Raw genomic sequence first — 25,315 nt, forward strand, 5'->3', positions numbered from 1 at the left:
TGGTCCATAAAAATAAAATGGTGTTGCAAAAATGAGAAATCGCTGGTCAACTTTTAACCCTTATAACTTCCTAACCAAAAAAAAAATTTTGGTTCCAAAATTGTGCTGATGTAAAATAAACATAGGTGAAATGTTATTTATTAAGTTTTTTGTGTGCCATATTGCTGTGATTTAAGGGCATAAAAATTCAAAGTTGGAAAATTGCGAAATTTTCAAAATTTTTGCCAAATATCCATTTTTTCACAAATAAAGGCAAGTTATTTGAATTAAATTTTACCACTAACATGAAGTACAATATGTCACCAGAAAACATTGTCAGAATCACCAGGATCCATGGAAGCATTTCAGAGTTATTACCTCATAAAGGGACAGTGGTCAGAATTGTAAAAATTGGCCCGGTCATGAACGTGCAAACCACCCTTGGGGGGTTAAGGATTGCGTATACCAAAAAACGCTTCTTATGAGTTGCCTATTTGATGTCATATTTATAACACTGAGAAATAAGTAAAATATTTGTCAAGTTATGAACAATTTTACCAATAGGTTCATATCATATAAAATACAGTACGGTGCATTTACATCACTTGCTGTTTTCTCTGAAAATAGTGAATGATCAGATGACAGATATCATCTCTAAGGCCGGGTGCCCACAATCAGGAAGTCGCAGCGCTTTGGATGCAGCGTATTTTTTTAAGTACTATTCACGCAGGTAAATCGACATGTGTTGTGAAAATTTCTATTGCAGAAACTAGAAATTGACATGCTGCGGCTCGTAAACCTGCACCGCGGGTGAGTTTACGCAGCGTCAAATAGAAGCACAGTGCACCCACCGCCCCCGGTGAGTAAAATCTAACTCATTTTTCTTATCTCTCAGGTTACATCGGGGCTTATCTACAGCATTACAGAACGCTGTAGATAAGCCCCTGATGGCGGTGGCCGCAGTTTATAGGCCAAAATTGGGGTGACAGATTCCCTTTAATATTAGACAGTGCAGGACCGTCTCGATCATGGTCACCTTGGCGATGGTGAGATGGCTTTCATGCTTTTTTTCATCAAAAATCGTATTACTAAGAGCCCTGTGTTATTTAAACGTACTTGCTTTTTACGTACCATACTTAGTTATAGGAGGGTTTTTGTTTATTTTGCTTCTTGTAGGTTTTTTCAATGTTTTATGGCCAATGTGAACATGCGTTTATATACTGCATGTATACCAACTGTAACTAAGCTCAAGTTTTGTGTTTTGTATGTAGTGGTGGTTATACAGGATCATTACCACTCCATTCACACCAGTATCTTAGGGTGCTCCTCCTTCCCCTTTTCATGATCATGGGGTCTCAGCAGCCAGATCCCCAGCAATCATTCAGTTGTCATCTTTGCCCATTCCCTTTAATATGAGTTTTGAAAGCCCATGGGAAAGAAAGGACAATGGGCCCAGACACTTTTCAGATTTTGGTGCCAAGTTTTAGCTAAAAGCAGGCAGGGGGTTACATTCATCGTTGTAGGCTCAAGCAGTTCAGCACTCCGCTCAGGCAGTGATGCGCATGGCCCTCGAATGCTTCTGGGACCCAGAATATAGGATTGCAGTCTGTAACAGTACAGCTGAAAAGATAACAGTTTGCCGATTGTGTCTCCAATGGCATTTAACATAAATGGAACAAAATGTGAATAAAACCTTGGTGCACTGAAGTATGGCATCTCTGCATGAGGCAAAATCTTTCTACTAGATTTTTTCAAAACCTGAAAGTTCAGAATGGACCCATAAATTTGTAGGTATGTATACTCGGAACTTGTACAGAACCATCATACAGCCACAGGAAAAGTTTCTGCCTCTTAGGCCGGGGTTAGACTTGTGAGAAACTCGCACGAGTCTCACGCGTCAATACTCGGCACTAGAGTTGAGCGACTTTAGTCGGATCGGGTTTCATGAAACAAAATTTGTTTCAGATGAAACTGGTCCGACTAGGGCAAAAAAAGTCAGAGTTTCGTCCAAAACCCAACCCCAATGCAAGTCAATGGGGAATAAAAGTTGGCATTGAGTGGATGAATGACTTTTATTCCCCATTGACTTGCATTGGGGTCGGGTTTTGGACGAAACTCCAACTTTTTTTGCCCTAGTCGGACCAGTTTCATCCGACTCAAATTTTGTTTCATGAAACCCGATCCGACTAAAGTCGCTCAACTCTACCCGTATATATTACGTTTTAGGGGATAAAAAAAAAATTCTGAACCTTGTAAAATATACAAAATAAAAAAAATGGTTTGTGTCTCCATTTTCTGAGATTTGTAACTTTTGTTTAATTCCTCTATGGAAGGACTTGTTTTTTTTGCGTTTGGAGCTGTACTTTTTATTGATACCCCAAAATTGTATGTGCCGTATCAAAAAAAAAATGGCAACTGTGTAGTTTTGATATTTATTTGCTTCAGTATTCACCTTATGGGATAAACAAATATTTTATCAGTTTGGGCAATTACGCATGCAACATGAAATGAGGGAGTTGAGTGTCTGTCAGGACACCGCTATCCATGCTTGGAACATGAGTACACATGAAACCAGCCTCAGGCTAACATTCCTCAACCAAAAGTGCAAGAAAATGATGTGAAGTGGAAACTTTATCCCTCATTTTCATTCATTATTTATTATCTGAACAGTACAAACTCTGGGGATTTTTTAAAGCTTGTGTATGGGAATCCCTGAATGTGGAGTTATGGTTTCACATGTTTATTGCCAGGGACTTTAAATAAAAGCCACAACAAAAAAATCTCTGGGCCAAAGCTTTTAGATCATATACTGTTTAGATTTAGCTTTTAATAAAGACAAAGCTCTAGCAGCAATTTTCAGAAAGCAGCGCCGATTTGACCTAAAACGCCCTGTGCTTTTGTCTTCGTACGTGAGATGGAAGATTCAGCCTGTCACAATCTGAATGTGTCTCTGTTGCAATTCCCTGCACAGTACGGATCTGAAGTACTTCTGCGCATTAAAAAAAACAAATTAATCTGTCTCTTTATTCTCCAGGGTGATGGGAGTCCAAGTGTTGGATCCCCAGTGAGCACAACGCTAAAGGGCCTGTCACACTAAGCGATATCTCAAGCAATATTGCTATAACTTGTGACGTTATAGCGATATTGCTAGCGACATCGCTGTGTGATACTTACCTACGACCGCTCCCCCGCTGGTTATGGCTGATCGCGCGAGAACGTTCAGGACCGTTTCTCGTCGTCAGCTTCCTGCTGGGGCTTCCTGTGGAGAGACGAGCGACGAGCGTGGAGCCGGGCGGGAGGACATCAGGATCGCCTAGTCTGACAGGTAAGTAGCGATCCCCGTCCCCAGCAATGTCGCTGGTGAGATCTGCCTGTGTGGCAGCTCACTAGCGACCACTTAGCGATGTACCAGCGATCCTGACCGCGTCATATCGCCGGTCGGGATCGCTGGTACATCGCTAAGTGTGACAGTACCTTTAGGCATATCCAAATGCCATGACTTTCAGTGATAGGAATACCCACTTACGTATAGAAAATGTTTAGAGGACTTGTCAAATACAGGTATTCTTCCTGATAGGGGGATCTTTATAATGCCTAAGACAGGATTCTGCATCTTTTTCTTAGAACCCCCCACTGAGCCAGTCCTCTGTTATTCCTGCTCCACATTCCTGGACACACCGACAGTAGTGTCACCAGTTGGAGGTTGTGTCCAATCTGTTTCGCCAGCCTGTGTCACGCCATGTAGGCATATACAGATCTGACAAAAGAAATGGTGACACCCAATTGTCCATTTATTTATAAATATTCAGGAGGAATAACAGAAGAATGACTGAATGCAGAGTTGTAAGAAGATCACAGAGAATAGAAACCAGAAGTGGAATTATGGGTAAATGAAATCTCTAAACACCACCATTGACTTTCAGGAAATGGTCTTATTAAATTGATCAGACATATACATTTATCTGCGTGGTTTGCCGTTCCGCCAGTGATGGCATTGTTATACAGAGTAGAGCAGTATGTGTGAACAGCGTCATACAGTTTGCCACACTGGTATTGCTGTGCAGTAGTGCTCTTGTCAGCGTAGTCCGTTATTGTTGGAGGGATTGGAGCAAGCTTTACACAGGCGGATAGATAGCAATTCCATTAGGAGCTTAGGACTGTGTATGACTTATTAACAAAGTATCTGTTCATATTTGGCATGCAGGGAAATCAAGTAATTGTAAAAATAAAAGACGAAATCAAAATGTAGTGTTTGTATTTACCGGATGTGGTAACAGTGCATAAAAAGCATCATGATCATGAGTTTTAGGGCTGGATAAATATATTTATATAGTTCTGTCAGTTCCTGAGTGCTTCCTAACAACTTTGCTCGCACTGACTTGGTCCACTGCTAGAGTCTCCACTTCTGGCTGGGGCACATGTTGACTCTGGACAGAGGTTGCATGTGGGATCCTATGGGCAACCCCAACATGGGCCTTCTGCTTCTTCTCTTTAGCTGGACTACTTGAGTCAGAGCGTATCGGAGGGATAACAAGTGGGCGCTCCTTGATGATCTGTGTGTCCACCGTCTGTCTTGCCAGTAAAAATGGGGTGGGATCAGGCATGGCATCTACAGGTTCACGTAACATTATTTTACGACCATCCGCCCCGAGCCTATAAACCTCTGCAAAGTCAGCATTAAGGGGTGTGGATAAGCTCTTCTTCATCCTTCTTCTCGGAGTCTCGGGTAGCTTTTCTTTCGGAGGAGATGGCTTGTAGGTGGACATTACTGGGCTCCCTGGAGGAGCAGCTTCAGGGGCTCCACTTGTACTGAGCAGCTTCTTCTTTGTTGTATGCAGCTGTGATGTGAGATAGGCAATAGTGCTCGCTCTCTGCTCCAGCTCACTGGACAACATGTTGAGCTTATGGCTTTTAACTTTCAGTTCTTCCAAGTATTTCTTCTCCCTTTCCTTTATTGTATTTTCCAGCACCATTATCATTGCATTTTTCTGCTCGAGCTCCTTTATTAGCTCATTGTTTTCCACTTCTTTGTCTTTAAGCTGAGCTTCCAGTTCTTCACATTTTCTCCTAAGCTCATCACTTCTTGAAAAACTGTCCCCTGTAAATGAATTAAAAAATAACATTATCATTCTGATTATTAAAAAAGCGTGCCAAACTTTTCATATTCAGGTATTACGTTGTAGAAGTTTAGCGTACCCAAGTATGTTCACATTTACAATATACTCGTGTATAAGCCGAGATTTTCAGCCCATTTTCTTGGGCTGAAAGTCCCCCTCTCAGGTTATACACGAGTCATATACCTGGGGGTCGGCGGGGGAGGGGGAGCAGGGGTGTCAGAGATCATACTAACCCCCCCCGCTTCTCCCACAGTCTCCCTTCCTTTCTTCAGCAAGCATGTGGTACCGCTCATTAATTTCATGAATATGCACATATTCATGAGTTTAATAAGCGGTACCACGTGACCGCTGAAGGAAGGAAGGGAGACCGTGGAAGAACGGGGCTGCAGAGAATGCGCCAGGAGGGGGTAAGTATATCCAATATTCACCTGTCCTCAGTCCATTGCTGCTTGCTGCTGTCTGCTGCGTCGTCTGTCGGAGACGTTTAGGCAGCAGAGGGCACGATGACGTGGTGAGTGCGCGCCGCACCCTCTGCTGGCTGAACGTCACTGACAGATGACGCAGCAGACATCGGCGAGCAGCAATGGATCCGGGACAGGTGAATATCTCAGGTGCTGGGTCCTGAGCCAGCAGTGACACCGGCACCTGTCCCCCATAGCACACCAGTGTCCCTGCCTGCTCAGGACCCGACACCTGGCCCCCAGGGACGAGAGGTGAGTATGTCTTTTTTGCAGCAGCAGCATCAGCGGCATATGGGGACAGCATATGAGGGCATAATCTATGGAGCATCTTATGGGACAGCATATGGGGGGATATTCTATGGAGCATTTTATGAGGCAGCACATGGGGGCATAATCTATGGAACAGCATATGGGGACAGCATATGGGGGCATGATCTATGGAGCAGCATATGGGGGCATAATCTATGGAGCATTTTATGGGGGCATAATCTTTGTGAAGCATCTTATGGGGCATAATCTATGGAACATCTTATGGGGGCATAATCTATGGAGCAGCATATGGGGCATATTATTTTATGGAGCATCTTATGGGGCAGCATATGGGGTATAACCTATGGAGCATCCTATGGGGCATAATCTATGGAACATCTTATGGGGCAGCATATGGGGCATATTATTCTATGAAGCATCTTATGGGGCCATTATTAACCTTTGTGCAGCATTATATGGGGTGTATTTTGTATGGAGCATCTTATGGGGCCATCATGAACTGTCTGGAGCATTATATGGAGCTCCAGATTCAATATGGATATTCAAAAACATTTAACCTACTGATGTCAGTTAATTTTACTTTTATTGGTATCTATTTTTATTTTTGAAATTTACCAGTAGCTGCTTTATTTTCCACCCTAGGCTTATACGCGAGTCAATAAGTTTTCCCAGTTTTTGTGGCAAAATTAGGGGGGGGGGTCGGTTTATACTCGGGTCGTCTTATACATGAGTATATAGGGTACTTTTACCATGTACCCTGAAAAAGCTTCCACCACATAGCATAAATGTGTCCATAGGGTTACATTTGTTCAATGGTGGCAGAAAGAATTTACTTTGGTGGGCCTTTTACCACTTTCAATACAATGGTATTCTGGAAAAACCATGTCAAAGGTATAAAGTTAAAAAACAAACAATGGGATACTATTGATGTATTTACATTGTAAAGTAGAAAAATATTTAGATTTGAGAGTCCTCAGTGGTGGATACCTTTTAATGGCTAACTGAAAAGATGGTAACAAATTGCAAGCTTTCGAGACTACTCAGGTCTCTTCATCAGGCATTGACTAATACAACATCTGAAACAACATCATAAAGTAGTGATTGGAGCCAGGGGTATACATCCAAATCATGAGGCCCCATAGCAGGAGTTCTATGTGGGCTCCACAGAAGAACACATCCCACAACTTTGCAGCCCTTACAAAGTCATTTTCCTCCTATATAGTCCTCTGTAGAGTATTATGGGCACCACATAGTCTTTCATGCAGTATTATGGACACCACATAGTCCTCCAAACAGTATTATGGGCCCCATGTAGTTCGCCATACAGTATAATGGTCCCCATATAGTATTATGGGCACCACATAGTCCTCCATACAGTATAATGGGCCCCATATAGTGCTCTGTACAGTATAATGTGCCTCATATAGTTCACTATACAGTATGATGGGTCACATATATTGCTCCATACAGTATATTTGGCCCCATATAGTGCTCCATACAGTATAATGGGCCTCCATACATAAAAAATAGATACTCACCTCCCACTGTTGCTCTGGTCTCTGCAGTTTCCAGTCTTCTGATCCTCTGCACTGCTTGGTACAGAGATCGTGCTGTAGTTACGTCATCATGCACTCTGCGCTGAGACCTCACAGAGCTCAGATGCAGAGGGGCAATGATGGGAGAAGGAGCGTCAGCTTATGGCTCCTTCTCCCATCATTTTGTTCAACTGTATCAGCATCAAGGATGCCGAAACAGTTGAAACTACGAAGCGGGGGTGGGGTGGGGAGGTGGTGCCGGTGCTGGCACTGGGCCTTCCCCCACTCACAGTATAAAATGTCCTGTTGTATACTTTTAAGGGTTGTTCACCTTTAAGGATAGATTATATATTTATATTCCTTTACAAGGTCTATCGACTCTGCAAAATGAATTAACTGCGAATCTGTTAGCGAGCTTGTTCTGATAGTCCAATGGGAGAGCTTCTGCCCCTCTTATCTGCCTTTTTTAAGTTCCTCTCAGATTTAGGACCACAACCAAGTTCAATGTACAGGGAAACAAAGAACCTGTTAAAGCTGAAATTCAAATAGCACAAAAAACATTTAGCTCCAAATACATGCATTTAAGTGAAAAAAATGGTGGATATCCCCTTTAAATAGAAATACAAGTTTTTAATCAATTATGTTATATTTACCAATGAAAAATTGAAGAAAGCTCTCATCAGAACATTACAAACTTTTGCTCTAATTTGACAGAATTAAAAAAAGACACTTGAAACTGAAACTGGGGAAAATGCAGAGAGAGCTAAATGTAGACACATATAATGCCTGCCAGTCTCCTCCTCTCTGTACCATGGTTTAGTCCATGCACCACAAGAGACAATAAAACATTTATGAAGCTGCACTATTTGTATCTCTCTGGTGTGTGCTCAGATTTCAGCCTGCCCACAGCATGGACGGCTGCGTCTGCTCAAGGGCACTAATGGCCAATGACTCAATACGGGGAAGTCATTTGTTGTCCTTATCCAGTTTTTCGCATTTACCTGAGACCCATCAGTGCCCACTGTAACCAGATTACATGAAGCATTTCTATCTCCTGTAAATCTGTCTCCTGAACCCACAGGGGACTCTGCAGGGACAGCACAGATGAGGCCAGAGATCAGCTGCCTGGTGACACTTGTAGTGATGGCACCAAGCACCCTACAGAATAAGGAGCATGAAGGAGGAGGGAGTCTCTTATAGGTCACCACAGTCCACAGCAAATGTGCTGTACTAGCCCATAAGTGTGCCCAGTGGCACAAAGGCAGAAGACATGTAGATTGTGAGCCCCAATGGGGATGATGAGCGTACAGCGCTGTCGTATTAATGGCGCTATGTAAGTGAAGAAAATAAACAAATAAGAGGGCCCCTGTGCAAGAACAATATATATACAGCCATTACTTAAAAAACCATCCCTCGACCAAAACTGTGCCGCTAACTATAGACCTGTCTCTAATCTTCCCATCATCTCTAAACTCCTGGAATGCCTGGTTCATGCCCGACTTATCCGCTATCTCTCAGATAACTCTCTCCTCGACCCTCTACAATCCGGTTTCCACTCTCTACACTCTGCTGAAACTGCCCTCACTAAAGTCTCTAATGATCTACTAACAGCTAAATCTAATGGTGACTACTCCATGCTAATTCTCTTGGATCTCTCCGCAGCATTCGACTGGATCATCAGCTCCTCCTCACTATGCTCCGCTCCATCGGCCTCAAGGACACCGTTCTCTCTTGGTTCTCCTCCTATCTCTCTGACCGCTCCTTTACTGTATCTTTTGCTGGCTCCTCTTCCCTTTAGTGTTGGGGTTCCTCAAGGATCGGTTCTAGGCACCCCCCGCTTCTCTTTGTACACTGCCCCTATTGGTCAAGCAATCAGTAGATTTGGGTTCCAGTACCATCTCTATGCTGATGACACCCAAGACGCTTCATCTCCTGATATCACACCTGACTTTTTGGAAAACACCAGTGATTGTCTTACCGCTGTCTCTGACATCATGTCCTCCCTCTATCTGAAACTGAACCTGTCAAAAACTGAACTCCTCGTGTTTCCTCCCTCTACTAACCTACCTATGCCCGACATTGCCATTTCACTGTGTGGTTCCACCATTACTCCCCAGCAGCATGCCCGCTGTCTTGGGATCATACTTGATTCTGAGCTTTCATTCACACCCCACATCCGATCACTGGCTCGCTCTTGTTATCTTCTGCATCTCAAAAACATTTCTAGAATTTGATCCTTTCTTACTTTCGCCTCTGCAAAAACTCTTACTGTTTCTCTTATTCATTCTCGTCTGGACTATTGTAATTCTCTACTAATCGGTCTCCCTCTTACCAAATTCTCCCCTCTTCAATCTGTCCTGAACGCTGCAGCTAGGATCATATTCCTCACCAATCGTTATACCGATGCCTCTACCTTGTGCCAGTCCTTACACTGATTACCCATCCACTCCAGAATTCAGTATGAACTTATTACCCTCACCCACAAAGCACTCCACGGCTCAGCACCACCCTACATCTCCTCTCTCGTCTCAGTCTACCACCCTATCTGTGCCCTGAGGTTAACATCCTCAATAATCAGAACCTCCCACTCTCGTCTCCAATGCATTAACCTAAATATCCCTGTGTGGCTCATTCAATTTTTTTTTTTTTTACCATAACCAGGTTCCTCACATGTTCTCACATGCTTTATGCATTTAATAGCCCTCTGTGTCTATACTGTTACATATTTAGACTGTTAACTGCTTCATGCAGCATTACTGGAAAACTGGATTCTTACACTATGGCAATAAAATATACAATAAAAGCAGTTGTTACCATCCACCTTTCATGTCTCCCCTTTTTCCTTACAGATTGTAAGCTTGCGAGCAGGGCCCTCATTCCTCTTGGTATCTGTTTTGATCTATGTGTTTATTGCTATGCTATGCATTGTAATGTCTTTTGTCTGTAGAAGTCCCCTCTATAATGTAAAGTGCTGCGGAATATGTTGGTGCTATAGAAATAAAAATTATTATATGGGCCATTGTGCATTAGGATGAGTTATTGGACTGCAAATTGCACCTGCTTTGGAGGTAGACATGGGCCCCCTCACCTCTTGGACCCCTGTGTGGCTGCACAGGTTGCATCAATGATATGTCTGCCCCTGACTGTGCCATATTTTTGGCATGACTGCTCAACTCCTGTAAGCCCATTTGATGGAGGAGTGAAGAAGCACAAACATTTTTTTTTTCTCCTTTGGCATGATTTTCTATGAAAAATTCAATGCACAGTAAGTGACAATAATTAACATGGTGCATTGTCCGGTCATAGACTGCGCAAATATATATATATTAAAAAATTAATACAATATTGTCATGAATATGTAAACGACAGTGCACAAAAAATAAAGTAATCCAGAAAAATAACACAAGTCAACACATCTTAAATGAAGGTTTTCCTGAGGAACAATAAGAATCACTTTATTAGTGTTACGTTTGAGAGGAATTTGTGTTGTGGCTGGGACAAAACTACAACTCATTTTCCAAGTAAACCAGGAAGACCAATGTCCAGCGACCTTCCACCGCGCCTAGCAGCATACCAAGACCGGACCAGACAAGGATCATGTGTCCTGAATAACCTAGTTCCATATTCTTGTAATGGAAAATGAATGAGTGAATCTCCAACAAGTCCTGAGACCCCATTCTGTGCCTTGTCATATGATGAAATGAATATTTTCATTACATTTTTAGGGCCAATAAATTAAAAATGGCCCCTCCATTACATGAACAGGATATATTATATTTTACACTTGCCAAAATGTACAGGGACCATTCTAATGGCAAAAGAAGGGGGGGGGGGCTATATTAAAAAAAAAATAAAAACACATCTTTATCATTTTAATATTTCACGCTGAAAGCAACAAAGTTGGAGGGGGGGGGGTCCGGGAGTTTAAGAGATATGAAACAGAAGAAAATAAAACCATCATTACTGACCTGTTAAATCCCAACTGCAGTGTATATTATTTGGCATGTTATAGATGCAGAATAATACATGAAAGCCCAGATAGACCACTGGAGGATGTAACCCCTTAGTGACAGAGCCAATTTGGTACTTAATGACCAAGCCAATTTTAAGCCAATTTTAACAATTCTGACCACTGTCACTTTATGAAGTTAGAGCTCTGGCAAAAATTCAGAGACCACTGCACAGTTTTATAAAAATCCTCTTCTCTCCATGTCTGACAGCCATTCCATTCTAGTGTCTGTTGAATTTCAACCTGAGTACACCTCATTCTACTTAACGTGCTTCTGAATAGGTGATCACCTGACCCAAATCTTATTTAACGAAGGAAAGTATAAAAAACCCTGCTGTGGTCTTCACAATCCTCTTGCAATAGGACAAGCTGGATGGCAAAACAAGTGCTAGTAATATCCCAAAAGTAATAGGAAGGAAAAAATAACTTTTAACTATGCCAAAGGAGTGGAAAAGAAAAGTCTTGAGTGAGGAAAAAAGGGCTCAATTCTGGCTTTACTAGCAGAGGGATACAGTGAGCGTCATGTTGTCTCCATTCTTAAAATTTCTAAGATGGCAGTCCATTACAATAAGGTCAAGCAGCAGACATTGGGGATAACAAAGCTACAGACCGGCAGAGAACGAAAACGAGTCTCCACTGACCGGGATGACCGTCATCTTATTCGAATGTCACTCAGCAACCGCAGGATGACATCAAGTGACCTACAAAAGGAATGGCAAATGGCAGCTGGGGTGAAGTGCACGGCAAGAACAGTTTGTAACAGGCTCCTAGAGGCAGGGCTTAAGTCATGTAAAGGTAGAAAAAAGCCTTTCATCAATGAGAAGCAAAGGAGAGCCAGGATGAAGTTTGCCAAAGACCATAAGGATTGGCCAATAGAGGACTGGAGTAAGGTAATCTTCTGTGATGAGTCTAATTTTCAGCTTTGCCCAACACCTGGTCATCTAAATGGTTAGACTGAGACCTGGAGAGGCATACATGCCACAGTGTCTTGCACCCAATTTGGTGGAGGATCGGTGATGATCTGGGGATGCAAGGCTGGAATTGGGCAGGTTAATCTTTGTGAAGGATGAATGAATCAAGCAGCATACAAGATTATCCTGGAAAAACAGTTGATTCCTTTTGCTCAGGACTGTTTTTTCTAGCAGGACAATGTGCCATGCCACACAGCTAGGTCAATCAATGTGTGGATGAAGGACCACCACATCAAATCTCTGTCATGGCCAGCCCAATCTTCAGACCTGAAGCCCATTGAAAACCTCTGGAATGTAATCCAAGAGGAAGATGGATAGTCACAAGCCATCAAACAAAGAAGAACTGCTTAAATTTTAGTACCAGGAGTGGCAGAAGGTCACCCAAAAGCAGTGCGAAAGGTGCGAAAGACTGGTGGAAACCATGCCAAGACGCATGAAAGCTGTGATTAAAAATCATGGTTATTCCACAAAATATAAGTTTCTGAACTCTTCCAGAGTTAAAAACATTAGTATTGTTGTTACTAAATGATTACGAACTTGTTTTCTTAGTATTATTTGAGGTCTGCAAGCACTGCATTTTTTTGTTATTTTGATCATTTCTCATTTTCTGAAAATAAAATACAAAATTTAGTGCTTGGAAATTCGAAGACATGTTGTCAGTAGTTTATAGAATAAAAGAGCAATTTACATTTTACTCAAAAATATACCTATAAAAAGAAAAATCAGACAAACTGAAAATTTTGCAGTGGTCTCTTAATTATTGCCAAAGCTGTATAGCTCTGGAAAGCTTCAACGTATCCCACTGATTCTGAGAATGTTTTTTCGTGACATATTGTACCTCATGTTAGTGGTAAAATTTCTTCGATATAACTTGCTTTTATTTATGAAAAAATGGAAATTTGACAAAAATTTAGAAAATGTAGTAATTTTCAAACTTTTAACCCCTTTCTGACATCAGACGTACTAACCCGTCCATGGGACCCAGGCCCCTATGCCCATGGACGGGATAGTACGTCTACTGATTATCACAGCTGACACCCGGCACAATGTGTCAGGGGCGGTCACGGACTGCCCCCGACACGTTAGCCCCTTGCACACCGCGATCAAACACGATTGCGGTGTACCGGGGATTAAAGGGAAGCATCGGCAGGGAGGGGGCTCCCTCCGTGCTTCCCTGAGCCCCCCACAGCAGCGCAATGTGCAGCGCTGCTGCGGGGGCTCCTTTCCTGCAGGCCCCCGAATCCAAGATGGCGACGGGGGCCTTCGGGGGCCTGCAGGAAGCTGGCTTCCTCAGTGCCTGCAAAGCGCAGGCAAGAGGAAGTCTTCTTCAATGCCTGTGACAGATTGCTGATCTGTCAAAGTGATCTGTGATGTGACAGATCAGCGATCTGTCACAGGACAGTGATGTCCCACCTGGGACTATTTAATAAAGTTAAAAAAAAAAAAATAAAAAAAAAGTGTTAAAATAATTAAAAAAAAAAAATCGCCAAATAAATTAGAAAAAAAAAAAAATATTCCCCCAAATAAATCCATTTTTTGGAAATAAAAAAAAAAAAAAACAATAAAAGTACACATATTAGGTATCGCCGCGTCCGTAACGACCCGCCCTATAAAACTGTCCCATTAGTTAACCCCTTTAGCGAACCCATTAAAAAATAAAAATAAAAAACGAAGCAAAAAATAATGATTTATTATCATACCACCAAACAAAAAGTGTAATAACGCGCGATCAAAAAGACGCATATAAATATCCATGGTACCGCTGAAAACGTCATCTTGTCCCGCAAAAAACGAGCCGCCACACAGCATCATCAGCGAAAAAATAAAAAAGTTATAGCTCGCAGAACAAAGCGATGCAAAAATAATTATTTTTTATATAAAATAGTTTTCATTGCATAAAACCGACAAAACATAAAAAAACGACCTAAATGAGGTATCGCTGTAACCGAACTGACCCGAAGAATAAAATCGCTTTATCAATTTTACCGCACACGGAACGGTGTAAACGCACTCCCCCAAAACAAAATTCATGAAACGCTGGTTTTTGTTCATTCTGCGTCCCAAAAATCGGAATAAAAAGCGATCAAAAAATGTCACGTGCCCGAAAATGGTACCAATAAAAACGTCAACTCGTCCCGCAAAAAATAAGACCTCACATGACTCAGTGGGTCAAAATACGGAAAAATTATAGCTCTCAATATGTGGTGATGCAAAAACTATTTTTACAATAAAAAGCGTCTTTTAGCGTGCGACAGCTGCCAAACATAAAAACCGCCATAAATAGTAAATCAAACCCCCCATTATCACCCCCTTAGTTAGGGAAAAATAATAAAATAAAAAAAATGTATTTATTTCCATTTTTCCATTAGGGTTAGGGCTAGGGTTAGGGCTGAGATTAGGGTTAGGGGCGTGTTGGGGTTCGGGTTGGAGTTAGAATTGGGGGTTTCCACCGTTTGGGCACATCAGGGGCTCTCCAAATGCAACATTGCGTCTGATCTCAATTCCAGCCAATTCTGAGTTGAAAAAGTCAAATGGTGCTCCTTCCCTTCCAAGCTCTGCCATGCGCCCAAACAGTGTTTTACCCCCACATGTAGGGTATCAGCCTACTCAGGACAAATTGCAAAACAATTTTTGGGGTCCAATTTCTCCTGTTACCCTTAGGAAAATAAAAAATTGGGGGCAAAAATATCATTTTTGTGGAAAAAAATGATTTTTTTATTTTCACGTCCGAGCGTTATAAACTTCTGTGAAGCACTTGGGGGTTCAAAGTGCTCACCACACATCTAGATAAGTTCCGTGGGGGGTCTAGTGTCCAAAATGGGGTTACTTATGGGGAGTTTCAATAGTTTAGGTACATCAGGGGCTCTCCAAACGCACATGACACCCGCAGACCATTCCATCAAAGTCTGCATTCCAAAACGTCACTGCTTCCCTTCCGAGCCCCGACGTGTGTCCATACAGTAGTTTTCTCCCACATAAGGGGTGTCAGCGTACTCAGGACAAATTGGACAACAACTTTTGGGGTTCAATTTCTCCTGTTACCCTTGGGAAAATAAAAAAATTGGGGACTAATTGATCATGTTTGTGGAAAAAATACGAATTTTTTATTTTCACGCCCGGGCGTTATAAACTTCTGTGAAGCACTGGGGGGTTCAAAGTGCTCACCACACATCTAGATAAGTTCCTTGGGGGGGGGTCTAGTTTACAAAATGGTGTCATTTGTGGGGGGGTTTCCACTGTTTAGGTACATCAGGGGTTTTCCAATCGCGACATGGTGTCCGATCTCAATTCCAGCCAAAAACGTCAAATGGCGCTGCTTCCCTTCCGAGCTCTGCCATGCGCCCAAATAGTGGTTTACCCCCACATGTGGGGTATCAGCGTACTCAGGACAAATTGTACAATAACTTTTAGGGTGCTGTTACCCTTGGAAAAATAAGAATTGAGGGTGAAAAGATCATTTTTTTGGAAAAAATATGATTTTTTAATTGTACCGCTGTACGTTATAAACTTCTGTAAAGCCCTTGTGGGTTCAAAGTTCTCACCACATATCTAGATAAGTTCCTTGGGGGGTCTAGTTTCCAAAATGGGGTCACTTGTAGGGGGTTTCCACTGTTTAGGTACATCAGGGACTCTCCAAACGTGACATGGCGTCCGATCTGAATTCCAGCCAATTTTGCATTGAAAAAGTCAAACGGCGCTCCTTCCATTCTGAGCTCTGCCATGCGCCGAAACAGTCGTTCCCCCCCACAAATCAGGTATCAGCGTACTCAGGACAAATTGCACAATAACTTTTGCAGTCCAACTTCTCCTGTTACCCTTGGTAAAATAAAAAAAATTGAACCTGAAGTATTTTTTTTGTGAAAAAAAGTTAGATGTTCATTTTTTTTTAAATATTCAAAAAAATTCCTGTGACGCACCTAAAGGGTTAATAAACTTCTTGAATGTGGTTTTGAGCACCTTAAGGGGTGCAGTTTTTAGAATGGTGTCACTTTTGGGTATTTTCTATCATATAGACCCCTCAAAGTGGCTTCAAATGTGATGTGGTCCTAAAAATAAAATGGTGTTGTAAAAATGAGAAATCGCTGGTCAACTTTTAACCCTTATAACTTCCTAACAAAAAAAAATTTTGGTTCCAAAATTGTGCTGATGTAAAGTAAACATGTGGGAAATGTTAGTTATCAAGTTTTTTGTGTGCCGTATCTCTGTGATTTAAGGGCATAAAAATTCAAAGTTGGAAAATTGCGAAATTTTCAAAATTTTTGCCAAATTTCCGTTTTTTTCACAAATAAACGCAAGTTATTTGAATGAAATTTTACCACTAACATGAAGTACAATATGTCACGAGAAAACAATGTCAGAATCACCGGGATCCATGGAAGCATTCCAGAGTTATGACCTCATAAAGGTACAGTGGTCAGAATTGTAAAAATTGGCCCGGTCATGAACGTGCAAACCACCCTTGGGGTTAATTTGTGTACCCTTAAAATCAGAGAGTGGTGTCACACAAAATAGTTAATAAATAACAATTCCCATATGTCAACTTTACATCAGAACAATTTAGGAAACATTTTTTGTTTCCGGGCGTTATAAGGGTTAAAAGTTGACCAGCGATTTCTCGTTTTTCCAACAAAATTTACAAAACCATTTTTTTTATGGACCACCGCTCATTTGAAGTGCGTTTTGGGGGGGAGGGGGGGTCAATATAATAGAAAATACCCAAAAGAGACACTATTCTAAAAACTGCACCCCTCAAGGTGCGCAAAACAAGAACTAAAGCAATGTGGTAGGAAAAAAAATGAACATTTTACTTTTTCCACAAAAAAATTTACTTTGCACCCAATTTTTTCTTATTTTCACAAGGGTATCAGGAGAAAATGGACCACAAAATTTGTTCTGCAATTTCTCCTGAGAATGCCAATACCCTGTATGTGGGGGAAAGCCACTGTTTGGGCGCATGGCAGGGCTCAGAAGGGAGGGAGAACCATTTGACTTTTTGAACGCAAAATTGGCTGGAATCAATGGTGGCGCCATATCACGTTTGGAGACTCCCCCTGATGTACCTAAACAGTGCAACACCCCAATCCTAACTCCAACCCTACCCCCAACACACCCCCAACCCCAATCCTAACCCCAACCACAACCCTAACACCAACACACCTCTAACCCTAACCCCAACCACAACTCCAACCCTATCCACAACTCCAACCCTAACCACACCCTAGCTTTAGCCAAACCCTAGTGATAGGGTCTATCACAGTGATCAAAATGAACCAACAGGAAAAATTTCTTAATGTTCCCGGTTGCTGGCCGGCAGATCTCGGCGGGCACATGTGCATTTTCTTACTGGAAGAAGACACCGGCGGTAGGGGGACAACACGGGGGGATGCAGGGACACCGGACGTATCGGGGGACACCGTTTCTCTCTCCTGTGATATGAAATCAAATCAGATGAGAGAGAAATTAAGTAACCTTAACTGCAGCTGTTAAAAGGCGTATTGGTGGTCGTTAAGGGGTTAACAATTAACATTTGGAACTCTTGGAGAATCCCTTTAAGCATGTTATACTTACAGAAATGCCATTGTTACCTGTTTAACAGTAGTTAGAAACCAGCGTTTCCAACATTACATTTACAATTCTAATACAGTCCCGCTGTCTTCTGCACAGACAGGAGGAAGGATAGCGGAGCTGTGATAGATAAGAACAACAAAGAAAGCAGTGTGAGCGAGTGGCGACCATGCTGGCACAGTGCACATCCCTTTCATACATTTCTATTTGTCTATCAGATTCAGCTTGAAGGCAGCTACTGGATCAGTAAAGAAAAGTTTCCTTGTTCTTTTCTTTGCTGAATAGGTGCATATGACACCATGGACAACTGAGGAAATCCTCCATTGGTAAAAGGAAATAAAACATTTAGACCTACTGCATAATAAGAAAATGCCATATTAATGAATGAAGCTTTATAGCGTTTACCTGTCTGATCGGACGTTTGAAGCGTCAGTTCATACGTTAGATCTATAGATAAAGAATACAGAGAAGATGGTTGAGAATCGAAGTCATGAAATTACTTGAAACTTTTACCTCCCATGAAATGCATGTCCATCTTATGATGCCACTTATAATATACAAGGTGGATTGAAGAGCTACAGATGTGAAACCAATACTACAGTTTACGGCTAGTACACATTCACAAGAGGCAAACAGTCTTTACCCATATGTAATAATACACACCATTAAGAACATGTATAGAAACTCAGGGCACATAGTCCTATCTCATTGCACTTGCAGTGTGCTGACTCAACTCCCCTCCTACACCCAGCAAAGACCCTAAGTTACTGAGAAAAAGTGCCAACTGCTACTGAGTGCAAAAGTGCAAGTGCAAAGATGAGGAATACAATGATAGAATGAAGGTATTAACAGCTGAAAACGTGGAATAAAAGTGTCTCATACAAGAGTGTACAATAAAGCAGAAAACAAAAAAAGAAAAAAGCAACTATATATGCAGTACATCACAGGGAACAGATGGGGATGACTGGAGAGATGTACTCTGACAGCAAGGCTCCCCCCCCATGTCTGGCTGTTCCCACATATTCCTCAAGGGTCTGTCCGTGTATCTTGTTTCAATCATATGTCGTTGTGATAAGTCTAGTGCTTGTTATATCATCTACGTTCCTCAGCGCTGAAATGACAACACCAAGAAAGAAAAGTTGTAGAATGATGGAGATCACAGGATCGAGAGACATGTTATTGATATGCAAGCTTAGCATTAAATTGATTTGGTGGTGGAATCAGTGGTACAGTCACTTCTCCAAAGCGTCCCAGTGTTTTTCAACACGACAACGTCAGGCCACATGTTGCTCATGATATTGTGAGCAGCCTACTTGGCCTAAACTTGCTACCATGGCCTACAGAGTCTCCACACTTGTCTCCCATCGAGCATATCGGGGGAACATCATATGTAGGCGATTGCAAAGAAGAGGATCTTGGTGATCTGAGTACCGAACTGCATTCAGTGAGTCAGTACATTCCTCACAAAATCCTTAATAATCTCATTATTAGTATGCCAAGGTGTTTTTCTGAGCATTACTGAGAAATCAAAATAATTTGAGAATTCTGTATCTATGTTTTCATCATTTGCATCTCATTACATCATTAATTTCATTTTCCCTTTATGGTGTTGCAATTTCACTGTTCAGGAGTGTATAAATAAAGACTGGTTGCCAATGTTTGGATGGACATCAGCCTTTAGATGCCACTTAGATTTTTTTGCAAATATAGCTGGGATATAACATAACACTATGTCCTTCTAGCCACCTAATATGTTGGGGGTCTGTAATATTGCTAATACTTCAAGTGATCAGGTGTGTGTATTCGTGCCCTATAAAGCATGTGTCCAGGAGCGTCACTGGGCAGGGAAAATATCTGAGGGAGCTGAACCACCTGACAAGCACTCCTGCTTCATTGTCAGGACTGGTGGGAGTCCTGGCAGCTGGACCCTCACTATTCAATAGGTGAAGGCATATGCTAGCAGAATTCCATCACTTATGATCGTGAAAAAACCATCAGATGCCCTCATGACAGTGAATCAGAATTAACTTTAAATTGCTATGCCATTTCAGAGAAAACAAAGGTACTGATTTATCAAGCAGTTTGTCAGTTTTCGAGAGCGAAACTGCTTGAAATGTTGCCAAATTTGAAGTTGCACAAAAACGTAACACTTTTTGACGTTTTTATATCAACCCCGGCCACTTGCGACAACTTTTAGAAAAGTGAGTAGACCTCTGATGTTATGGGGCAAGCTAAAAAATTAATCAGAAATTACGTTACAAAAGTGTCTTAAATTATGACAGAAATGCACTACTTTCCCTGACTGGGGCAGCAATTATGGCACTGGTGCACGGCAGCTGAAAGATGTGACAAATTCATTAGGAGGCATCATGAAGACGGCCATGCAAAGCATTAGTCTATATGAGCAGGGGCCGTGGTTTGGACAGGGACACGTGTCCTCCGAATGTCTATGCTCCAAGCTTGGCTTGATGGACAAGTCTGGCTCTAAGGCTAATTGTGTATCACGAACACTGTAAGATCCGTGATCTACGGAATAAACCTGAACTCAACAGTCTCATACATGCCCACGAGGCTGTCGAATTTAGGCGAGGAGACTCAGTTGGCCCATGCATCGTGTTATCGGAGAGTGATACATGGATGTGTGAAACTGGCCTAAGTGGACCTCCCCCTAGGCTCAGCTAGATGGACAGGTTTCTCACTAAGGCCGATTTCACACATCTGTGTACCGTGGTCTGAGTACGAACCATGATGGTTGGACTGGCCTTATAAACGCGCATTATGCTGTCGAGTTCGGGTTAGGAGATCTGTGGTCAGTCCACGCCTCAAGCTGGAGGGAGGGATAAATATTACAGATGTCAGACCCTCTTATGCTCCATTCTGACCTGTGCAGTGCTGCTGTAGCCGGCGGATCTCCGAGTGTAATCCTTTCAGTGTATTGGCATGCTCCTGCTGCAGAAACAACAGGTTCTTTTGGGCACTTTGCAGTTGATTTTCCAGGTTAGAAGTGGCCATCTTGATTGCTTTTAAAGGAGAGAGGAAGGTGTGAGCCTGCATTTGAAAAAATATATACACATAGGATCAGCAATTCTGCTCACATTAGAGTCAACAATTACTGTAAGTTTTAACTCTCTGCTCAATATGGAGCCTTAAAAAATAAAATATATCTATATATTTATACAAAAACTTTGACGATTTATCAGTACAATGCAGTGCAAATCAATAGAAAATAACACAAAAAGTTCTAACATGTCAATATTCATCTTAAGATCACGTAATGGCATCTTCCGAGACATCTATGAGATGGCTATAAGTAATAATAGTATTGTTCATTACACATTATTTCTACAGCTAACTGCGCCACAGCTAATGTCAGCACCACCTGCGAATTGCCATTGACGTTTGCACAAATCTGACTAATAGACTGTTTGCATATGTGCAAAATAGCAGTAACTACGAGCATCGGATGACAGTGGCCAAATCAGTTCTTCTAATCAATATAATAGCTAATTTATTTTCTAATAATTGTGTGGTTACAGTCTTTCCACTTAGTTGTTTGAAGTCTTCTTAACCCAATCCTGCTCAGATATTTCCTAGAAAAAGGAGGATTACCATGCAATCTATGTATAAATATCTGGTGGATGAGTGTCCACTCAACATGACAGGAACGATAACATATCACATTGCATATTCAGAATTTGATTGAAAGGGACAAAATCATCAGAAAAACCTGGAATTTGTACAATATGGCGGCAGGGAACACATAATTTGGCCTCTCACTTCTCCAAAGGATAAAGCTTCAGGTACGTTCAATGGAGGCTGTGATGGACAGGAGGCTCTGATGCACAGGACGATGTGATGAACAGGAGGCTGTGATGGACAGGAGGCTGTGATGGACAGGAGGCTGTGATGGACAGGAGGCTGTGATGCACAGGACGATGTGATGAACAGGAGGATGTGATGAACAGGAGGATGTGAGGCACAGGAGGATGTGATGCACAGGAGGATGTGATGGACAGGAGGATGTGATGGACAGGAGGCTGTGATGCACAGGAGGCTGTGATGCACAGGAGGCTGTGATGCACATTAGGCTGTGATGGACAGGAGGCTGTGGACAGGAGGATGTGATGGACAGGAGGATGTGATGGACAGGAGGATGTGATGGACAGGAGGCTGTGAAGGACAGGAGGCTGTGATGGACAGGAGGCTGTGATGGACAGGAGGCTGTGATGCACAGGACGATGTGATGAACAGGAGGATGTGATGCACAGGAGGATGTGATGCACAGGACGATGTGATGAACAGGAGGCTGTGATGGACAGGAGGCTGTGATGCACAGGAGGATGTGATGGACAGGAGGCTGTGATGGACAGGAGGCTGTGATGGACAGGAGGCTGTGATGGACAGGAGGATGTGATGGACAGGAGGGTGTGATGGACAGGAGGGTGTGATGGACAGGAGGCAGTGATGCACAGGACGATGTGATGCACAGGAGGCTGTGATGCACAGGAGGCTGTGATGCACAGGAGGCTGTGATGCACAGGAGGCTGTGATGGACAGGAGGCTGTGACGGACAGGAGGCTGTGACGGACAGGAGGATGTGACGGACAGGAGGATGTGACGGACAGGAGGATGTGATGGACAGGAGGATGTGATGGACAGGAGGCTGTGATGCACAGGAGGCTGTGATGCACAGGAGGCTGTGATGCACATTAGGCTGTGATGGACAGGAGGCTGTGGACAGGAGGATGTGATGGACAGGAGGATGTGATGGACAGGAGGATGTGATGGACAGGAGGCTGTGAAGGACAGGAGGATGTGATGGACAGGAGGCTGTGATGGACAGGAGGCTGTGATGCACAGGACGATGTGATGAACAGGAGGATGTGATGCACAGGAGGATGTGATGCACAGGAGGATGTGATGCACAGGAGGCTGTGATGGACAGGAGGCTGTGATGCACAGGAGGATGTGATGGACAGGAGGCTGTGATGGACAGGAGGCTGTGATGGACAGGAGGCTGTGATGGACAGGAGGATGTGATGGACAGGAGGGTGTGATGGACAGGAGGGTGTGATGGACAGGAGGCAGTGATGCACAGGACGATGTGATGCACAGGACGATGTGATGAACAGGAGGCTGTGATGCACAGGAGGCTGTGATGCACAGGAGGCTGTGATGGACAGGAGGCTGTGATGGACAGGAGGCTGTGACGGACAGGAGGATGTGACGGACAGGAGGATGTGACGGACAGGAGGATGTGATGGACAGGAGGCTGTGATGGACAGGAGGCTGTGATGCACAGGAGGATGTGATGAATAGGAGGATGTGATGCACAGGAGGATGTGATGCACAGGAGGATGTGATGGACAGGAGGCTGTGATGGACAGGAGGCTGTGATGGACAGGAGGCTGTGATGCACGGGAGGCTGTGATGCACGGGAGGCTGTGATGCACGGGAGGCTGTGATGGACAGGAGGCTGTGATGGACAGTGTACCAAGCTACTACACACCTATATTATGCGATACACATGGACACATACCAGCTAAACAGAGGTCTAAAGGACACACTTTTCGCTTTCTTCAAACCAGAGGAGCCCTGTGGACATGTTCAACACATATGACAGGAGATTTCCTGGTGAAATCACTACATGTACACCTGATGTGAATTGCGGCCTATGGATCTCTGTTTTATAAGTTTCTACACCCTTTAACTTGATTATATTTTTCTTTTAAAAAACTACTTGTTAAAGGTTCTGTTTTGAACCTTTGGAAAAGGGAAGGGGAAAGGAGGAGGAGAACGGGGAGAACTTAGTTTGTAGCAAAGGAAATAACATTGAAATATGTAGGTTAAATAGGCAATATAACAATAACGATAGTAACAGCAAAAACAATTAAATAATTAAGAAGAGTTACTGTATATACTCGTGTATAAGCCGACCCGTGTATAAGCCAACCCACCTAATTTTGCCACAAAAAAAACTGGGAAAACTTAATGACTCGAGTATAAGCCTAGGGTGGGAAATGCAGCAGCTACTGGTAAATTTCAAAAATAAAACTAGATAACAATAAAAGTAAAATTAGTTGAGACATCAGTAGGTTAAATGTTTTTGAATATCCATACTGAATCAGGAGCCCCATATAATGCTCCAGACAGTTCATGATGGCCCCATAAGATGCTCCATTCAAAATACACCCCATATAATGCTGCACAAAGGTTAATAATGCCCCCATAAGATGCTCCATAGAATAATATGCCTCATATGCTGCTCCATAAAGGTAATGGCCTCATAAGATGTTCCATAGATAATGCCCCCATAAGATGCTCCATAGATTATGCCCCCATATGCTGCACCATAAGATGCTCCATAGATTATGCCCCCATAAGATGCTCCATAGATTATGCCCCCATAAGATGCTCCATAGATTATGCCCCATATGCTGCCACTGCTGCTGCAAATAAAAAATATGGCATACTCACCTCTCGTCGCTGAGGGCCAGGTGCCAGTGACCTGAGCAGGCGGGGACACCGGCGCGCTATGGGGGGCCAGGTGCCGGTGTCACCGCTGGCTCAGGGCCCCGGCACCTCAGATATTCTCCTGTCCCCGTTCCAACGCTGCTGCTCTGTCTTCCGGGTCCTTTGTCAGTGATTTTCAGGCAGCAGAGGATGTGGCGTGCACTAACTACGTCACCGCGCCCTCTAATCTGAACATCACATACAGAGAACCCGGAAGACAGAGCGGCAACGGTGGAATGGGGACAGGTGACTATTACATATACTTACCCCCTCCTGGCACAGTCTTTGCAGCCCCTTCTCCCACGGTCTCAGGCTCCTTCCTTCAGCGGTCACGTGGTACTGCTCATTAAAGTCATGAATATGCGCATATTCATTACTTCAATGAGCGGTACCACGTGACCGCTGAAGGAAGGAGCCTGAGGCCGTGGGAGAAGCAGGGGGGGTTTGTAGACGCACCAAGCGGGGGTGAGTATGATCTGACACTCCCGCTCCCCCTCCCCTGCCGACCCCGTGGTGTATATGACTCGCGTTTAAGCCGAGAAGGGGACTTTCAGCTAAAAAAAAAGGGCTGAAAAATCTCGGCTTATACGCGAGTATATACGGTATATTTCTATTATCCACAAGAATACCAAAAACAAGAGGGAAGAAGAATGGATAGTTATGAATTTGACTATGGTATATAAATCAAGAATTAGGTTTGAGGTCCAACGATCCCATTTTTATGGTGATTTGTAAGATAGTTGTTGATAATAGCAAGTCTTAGCTCTAAGGAGCAATGAAAAGAGGGCTTTGATTTTAGATTGTAAGCTTGTGAGTAGGACCCTCACTCCTCGAGGTACCTGATGAATTATGTGTTATTCTGTAACGTCTTTATTGCCTGCACATATCCCCACTG

General features: G+C 43.0%; 1 protein-coding gene across 2 annotated transcripts in view; it reads right to left on the reverse strand.

Moving 5' to 3' along the window:
• Window positions 1-3,891: 3,891 nt before the first annotated feature.
• The window catches only part of CCDC92 (coiled-coil domain containing 92), a 38,089-nt gene continuing 16,665 nt past the window's right edge, over window positions 3,892-25,315 (reverse strand). For both annotated transcript variants that reach the window (XM_073586117.1, XM_073586116.1), the window contains 3 exons: window positions 20,790-20,955; window positions 18,313-18,354; window positions 3,892-5,077 (listed from right to left, as the gene is read on the reverse strand). In XM_073586117.1, coding sequence (XP_073442218.1) covers window positions 4,305-5,077; window positions 18,313-18,354; window positions 20,790-20,919 — 945 coding nt within the window. In that variant the 5' untranslated portion in view covers window positions 20,920-20,955 and the 3' untranslated portion in view covers window positions 3,892-4,304. The remainder of the gene's footprint in view (window positions 5,078-18,312; window positions 18,355-20,789; window positions 20,956-25,315) is intronic.

Source organism: Dendrobates tinctorius, unplaced genomic scaffold (assembly GCF_039654945.1).
Source record: "Dendrobates tinctorius isolate UK_male_01 unplaced genomic scaffold, ASM3965494v1 ptg000090l, whole genome shotgun sequence".
NCBI classification, from domain to species: Eukaryota; Metazoa; Chordata; class Amphibia; order Anura; family Dendrobatidae; genus Dendrobates; species Dendrobates tinctorius.